Consider the following 508-nt stretch of genomic DNA (forward strand, 5'->3'; position numbering starts at 1 on the left):
GCGGCCGCCGCGCCCCAAAACCCGTCCGGCGGCGGCCGCACCATGACCTACGTGGCCAAGCCGGCGTACGCGGGCTCGGCGGCGGCGGGCGAGGGGCTGTGCCAGATCACCGTGCGCATCGGCGAGGAGGCCATCGTCAAGCGCCGCATCTCCGGCACCGAGCTGCGCGGCGACGGCGCCGAGGAGCGCCGCGGCGGCGACAACGACAGCGACGCCGAGGACCGGCTCTGGCGGCCGTACTACTCCTACAAGCCCAAGAGGAAGGCGGGCGGCAACGCCGCCAACGCCGGGGCCGCGCCCGGCGCCGCCAAGAAGCCGCGGTGGCGGCGCAAGCTGCGCTCGCTGCGGCGGGGGGACGGCGGCGACAATGACAATGGCAATGACAATGGCGACGCCGCGCGGCGCCGGGAGCGGCAGCACCCGTGCCGGGTGTGCGGGAAGAGCTTCCCGGCGCTGCGGAAGCTGCGCAAGCACCAGCGGGGACACGAGGCCGGCGCGGCGGCCGCGC

The 508-nt window shown here is 76.4% G+C and overlaps 1 protein-coding gene across 1 annotated transcript; it reads left to right on the plus strand.

The window, feature by feature from the left end:
- Nucleotides 1–6: 6 nt before the first annotated feature.
- LOC121343294 (zinc finger and BTB domain-containing protein 4-like) lies at nucleotides 7–504 on the plus strand (the record flags this gene model as incomplete). Its single annotated transcript, XM_041418288.1, has 1 exon — nucleotides 7–504. A coding segment is annotated over exon 1 (462 nt), but the record flags the coding sequence as incomplete, so codon positions are not given.
- Between the last annotated feature and the right edge of the window lie 4 nt (nucleotides 505–508).

The sequence above is a fragment of the Onychostruthus taczanowskii genome, unplaced genomic scaffold, assembly GCF_017590055.1.
Source record: "Onychostruthus taczanowskii isolate IOZ18803 unplaced genomic scaffold, ASM1759005v1 scaffold5974, whole genome shotgun sequence".
Taxonomy (NCBI): domain Eukaryota; kingdom Metazoa; phylum Chordata; class Aves; order Passeriformes; family Passeridae; genus Onychostruthus; species Onychostruthus taczanowskii.